Source organism: Eptatretus burgeri, chromosome 2, assembly GCF_056783735.1.
Source record: "Eptatretus burgeri isolate ZD-2024b chromosome 2, Ebu_testis_v1, whole genome shotgun sequence".
Classification (NCBI taxonomy): domain Eukaryota; kingdom Metazoa; phylum Chordata; class Myxini; order Myxiniformes; family Myxinidae; genus Eptatretus; species Eptatretus burgeri.
Window position 1 is genome coordinate 80526223 of NC_140962.1, and position 5412 is coordinate 80531634.

Sequence of the window (5412 nt, forward strand, 5' to 3'; positions counted from 1 at the left end):
CTTGACCTATGAGCTTACTTCCAATCATCAGCAAGGTCATGGAATCCATCATTGCAGTTGATATGAAATCATTTCTTGTCTTCAACAACCTCATCCCAGATCACCAGTTTGTTTTCAGACCAGGTCACAATATCCAGGACTAGCTGCTTCTCCTCACCCAACAATGGATGGAGGCTCTCAATGTCAGACATGAGATCAGGGCCATCTCTCTGGAATATCTCGTGCACGTTAGTTGTTTGATCGGAGTAAGTAAAGTGAGTCATTTTAGTGGAAGTGCATAAATCATGGGTAAAGCAACTTACTTATCAATACTGTTTTGGGTCTGTAGGATTCTGTAGAGTTCTGCTGCTGTCTGTGGACCCTGCAGCTTCTGTCCATTCAACAACTCCTTCTCCAGCTCCTCGATGCTCTGAAATCGACAGGACCACACAGTAAACATCAGCACTTTTGAGTTGAGAAAAGTCACAAGGACTTTCAAGTTTGACAACCAAGGGAATAATTCTTGCCAGCTTACAAGTAGCAATGAAAAGTTTATTTCCTGGCACAACATTCTATTTATGTACAGCTGTGCTCGTGCCTGTGAAAAGGTCAGTTTACTAAAAGTGCAACTTGTTACATTCGTTGTTCTAAAGAAACCTTGTTGCCAAGCTACACAGCCTTGGACAATTTGAGAAACTTGTATTTCATTTCAGAAATTTCAGAAACTTTTATTTCACCGTTTTGTGTTTGTACTTCCGAAGAAACTAATAACTCAGTGACTTGATATCAAATAAACCATTCTGATGTTTGATAAAAGTTTATGCACCTTGAAATGATGTCAGTTCTCCTGAAGCCTCATACCTTTCCTGAGCGTGCAAACGCTTCAGCCACACGGCGGTTGCGACCACCGTAACATGTCGTGATAAGGTCAGCAACTCCACAACTTTCCAAAAAGGTTGCGCTTTGCACTGCGCCGCGGCAAAAGAGCTTGGCGAAGGCAATCATTTCCATAAGCCCGAGACGAATGACTGCTGCCTTCGTGTTGTCACCATAGCCCATACCATCACAGAAACCAGCACCAACGGCTACAATGTTCTTTGAACATAAGAGATGTGTGATCACAATGTGCTTACAGTCAAACATAATCTGTTGAGCAATGTTGAAGTGAAACAAGACTTTTATTATTCATCATCTTACCTTCAATGCTCCACAGATCTCCACCGTGTCTGCGTCCTCCACTACTGCGATGCGAAAGTTGGGTGTCTGCATGAGGTTCTTGAGGAGCATTCCATTTTGCTTGTTCTTGCTGCCTTCAAAGGTAGAATTGTGTGTTATTATATACTTTTCTAACTTGAAGAAATATAACAAAGTCAGCATCTACCCAGTTGTATTTCGACCATCTAAACTTTCACATCTGTTTATGGTGTGTAGTGAAGCTCACCGATGGTCGTCTCGCAGAACTTTCCATCTGCCACCTCCGAGGCAATGTTTGCACCCATAAGCACACTCATATCAATGCTGAGCTCCTCGCGAATAATGTCTGAGATGAGTTTCAGTCCAGATGGTCCTTCATCAATACCCTGAAGACCAAAGCAGTACAATGTTTCATAGTCATGCTTACCCAAAATATAAGGAAGGTTATGGACAACCACATCAGAGTTACATGGCAAATACAGCAGTGGAGGTAAACAATACGTAGTTTTGACAAACAATAACATTGAAAAAACGAGAAGGGCACTCGGTAGGGCTCATACTTCTGCCTCGCAATGCCTGATCCAGTAGAACATATCGGACCCAATAAATTTTTGAGATAGTGTGATATATATATTGTTTTTGGCTCCATTGCTCAATGGTGAAGAACACTCTTAAAAAAAAAAAAAAATTCGTATCCGCATTCGGATCTTCACCAAAATCGAATCAATTTGGCCTCGTCACACACCAAGTTTCATCCAAATCAGTACACAACTTTTTGAGATATCAACCTATTTATCGGTTTAGCACTATCTCCCAATGGTGAAGAATCACTTAAAAAATTATCAGATCCATGAAAATTATCAAAAAAAAACAAAAAAAATTTTGGTGAAGATCTGGATCTTCACCAAAATTGAATCAATTTGGACTTGTCACACACCCAACATGTCCAAGTTTCGTCCCAATCTGTCCACAACTTTTTGAGATATTCTGTACACAAACAAACAGACAGACAGAGGTGACATACATAAACTCCTTCCACCTTCGGTGGCAGAGGTAATTAGACCTAACAAAAGCTGTGTTCATCAGAAAATTTATGAGTTAAAAAATGAAATTTTACCTTTGTGAAACAAGGTAGAATTGTTACAACTTTCCTGATGCAAGTCTTGCCAAGAGCTCATGGGAGACTTCAAGGTGTGCACTTGCAGAATGTGGGAACCGCTCGTCCGATGGATATCAAACCTCGAAAAGGCACATCCGCGGGTCCCCGGCAATATTCCTGGCAAGTTTCAATCCGATCGGACCGGTGATCGTCCGGTTATTAATAATTTGGGAAAGAATTGGCATGATAAGGTGAGAAGGTGGAACGACACCTTCAGCTGCCATATATACACCTTTTCAACACTGAAAAAGCAATAAAATGGCCGTAACTTGGGAACCGCTCGTCCGATTGACATCAAACCTCGAAAAGGCACATCTGCGGGGCCCAGGCAATATTCCTGGCAAGTTTCAATCAGATCGGACCGGCGGTCGTCGAGAAACGGCGGTCACAGACACACACACACACACACACACACACACACACACATTGCTGGAATTATAGATAGATGATTGTTGGGCTATTGCGTTTCCAGGTTTTCATCCATGAACTCAAACAAACATGCATAACACTTCATTTCATATCAATTCCTCTCTGTCAAAAACAAAAACAATCTTCCGTAGGCAGAACCGAGATTCGTCGCTGAACATCACTGACTGCCACATAATCCGGTTCCATCGGACGTGTTGCTGACACCATCGGAAGCGGGCTCGTCGCAGCCTTACGCACATGAAGATTAGCTGCGTGTAGTCGGTTTCTTATTGTCTGATCCGAAAGCCATGTATCGTATAGTCGAGCAAATCTTGCCTGCAGATTTCTTGAAGACAGCCTGCGATTCCGCAACGCCGACAAGGTGATGAAGTGGTCTTCTTGCTCCGCAGTTTTTTTTTTTTTTCGGACGTCCGCTCCTTGGTCTGTGTTTGACATCACCGGTTTCCTGGAACTTGACCTTCCATTTGGAGATGGTACAGGGACTCACTCCAAACAGAGCTGCAACATCTTCTGTGGAACCCCAGTTCAATTTGACCGATTGCCCGGGCCTTGTCGACATTTGATAATCGTGGCATGATGTTTTGGGAAAGTCATTGACCAGACAGTTGGAAAGTGACCTTTATCAAAGACCCACTAAATCTTCCCAGTGAGTCCTCATTTTGCATGAATGTCAATTTCAGATTCTATAGAAGTTGGCATTCATGGATGACCACCTGGAAACACAATAGCCCTACAATCATTTATTAAAATCACACTCTCTCCTTCAAAGAAAGAAGAACGCACTGCATGACAATAACAGTGCATTTTGCAACTTTTCACTTTTGACCTTATTGGGGGGGGGTGACAGAGAGGATGGCTGGAAGGGAGGGGCAGGGAGAGTAGGGAGGGGAAGCGAGGAGTGGGTGAAGAAGAGGAAACCAGGAAGGGTGGGGGTGGAGGTGGGGAGAGCAACACCTCATGAAGCATGGCTACACACTGTGGGAGGGAGGGGTGAGAGAGAGAGAGAGAGAGAGAGAGAGAGAGAGAGAGAGAGAGAGAGAGAGAGAGAGAGAGAGAGAGAGAGAGAGAGCGACAGACAGAGGACATAGAGCAACAGACAGAAGAGAGAGAGACAGCGAGAGAGTGACAGACAGAAGAGAGAGAGAGAGAGAGACAGCGAGAGAGTGACAGACAGAAGAGAGAGAGAGACAGCGAGAGAGTGACAGACAGAAGAGAGAGAGAGAGACAGCGAGAGAGTGACAGACAGAAGAGAGAGAGACAGCCAGAGAGTGACAGACAGGAGAGAGAGATAGCCAGAGAGTGACAGACAGAAGAGAGAGACAGCGAGAGAGTGACAGACAGAAGAGAGAGACAGCGAGAGAGTGACAGACAGAAGAGAGAGACAGCGAGAGAGTGACAGACAGAAGAGAGAGACAGCGAGAGAGTGACAGACAGAAGAGAGAGACAGCGAGAGAGACAGAGACAGTGAGAGAGAGAGAGAGAGAGAGAGAGAGAGAGAGAGAGAGAGAGAGAGAGAGAGAGAGAGAGAGAGACAGAGATCGAGAGACAGAGAGAGAGACAGAGAGAGAGAGAGACAGAGACAGAGACAGAGACAGAGAGAGAGCGAGAGAGTGACAGTGAGAGAGCGGCAGAGGTATGGGAGGAGAGTGCTGTATTTTATTCAGAGGGGGGAGTGAGGAGGGGACAGACTTATTTTTTTCCATCAAGGGACATTTTCTTTTTTTCTCCTTGGCTCCGTGAAGGCACGTGATGAAATATCTGAAGTTGTTGTTGGTTTTTTTTTTTAGTCTATCACAGATTTTAAAATATATTCGGACATTTGCTTTTAAGTTTCGACGTCGACGTGACAATATCCTCAAACAGAAAATATTCAGAGGAGGAACTAAGAATAAGACATGAGCAAACTGAAGAGGTAATCGGACGTGACGTAACGGCACGTGACGAAATATCGGTAGTTATTGTTGTTGTTGTTTTTTTTTTAAACGCTGCCAATACGCCATTATACGTTAGCTGTAAATAAGAAACACGTTCAGTAAGTTCTGTAGTCGTCCGGAAGACGTAAATCAAACACGTCTACAAACGTCAACATGCGTTGGAGGTACGTTACACATAGGTTCAAAGCACGTTACTCATAGGTTAGAAATAAGTTTTGGGTACGCTAAGCATTACCTCGACTTATGAGTAACTTACAAGTAACGTGTGTCAACGTGTGTCAACGATCGTGTAACGTGCCTACAACACGTTACTCATAGGTTATAAATAAGTTTTTGGTACGCTAATCATTACCTCGACGTGTTTCGACTTATGAGTAACTTACAAGTAACGTGTGTCGAAGTGTGTCAACGATCGCATATGTGCCTACAACTTATGGCCAGCGTAGCGGAACGTGTGAGCCATACGGCGAGTAAGTCATAAAATTTTCAGCATGCTTGAAATTTCATGACGTACTCGACGTACCACGAAATATGACAGCGTACTTCATTGTTTTTCAGCGTGCTCTTAACGTATACAAAACTTACCCATACCGAATTTGACGTGTGCCAGCGTTTTAGACACATTTTTCATAGGTCGGCATACGCTGGCTAAATCGTCAAGGTGTGACTGTGTGGTTGACACTTTCAATATTCAGGCGGTTATGATTTAAATCGGCG

General features: G+C 43.7%; 1 protein-coding gene across 3 annotated transcripts in view; it reads right to left on the reverse strand.

Annotated features, from left to right (window-relative positions):
* Positions 1 to 256: 256 nt before the first annotated feature.
* LOC147032408 (glycerol-3-phosphate dehydrogenase [NAD(+)], cytoplasmic-like) overlaps positions 257 to 5412 on the reverse strand; it is a 53734-nt gene continuing 48578 nt past the window's right edge. For all 3 annotated transcript variants that reach the window (XM_085870013.1, XM_085870011.1, XM_085870012.1), the window contains 4 exons: positions 1421 to 1559; positions 1177 to 1289; positions 841 to 1074; positions 257 to 409 (listed from right to left, as the gene is read on the reverse strand). In XM_085870013.1, coding sequence (XP_085726139.1) covers positions 299 to 409; positions 841 to 1074; positions 1177 to 1289; positions 1421 to 1559 — 597 coding nt within the window. In that variant the 3' untranslated portion in view covers positions 257 to 298. The remainder of the gene's footprint in view (positions 410 to 840; positions 1075 to 1176; positions 1290 to 1420; positions 1560 to 5412) is intronic.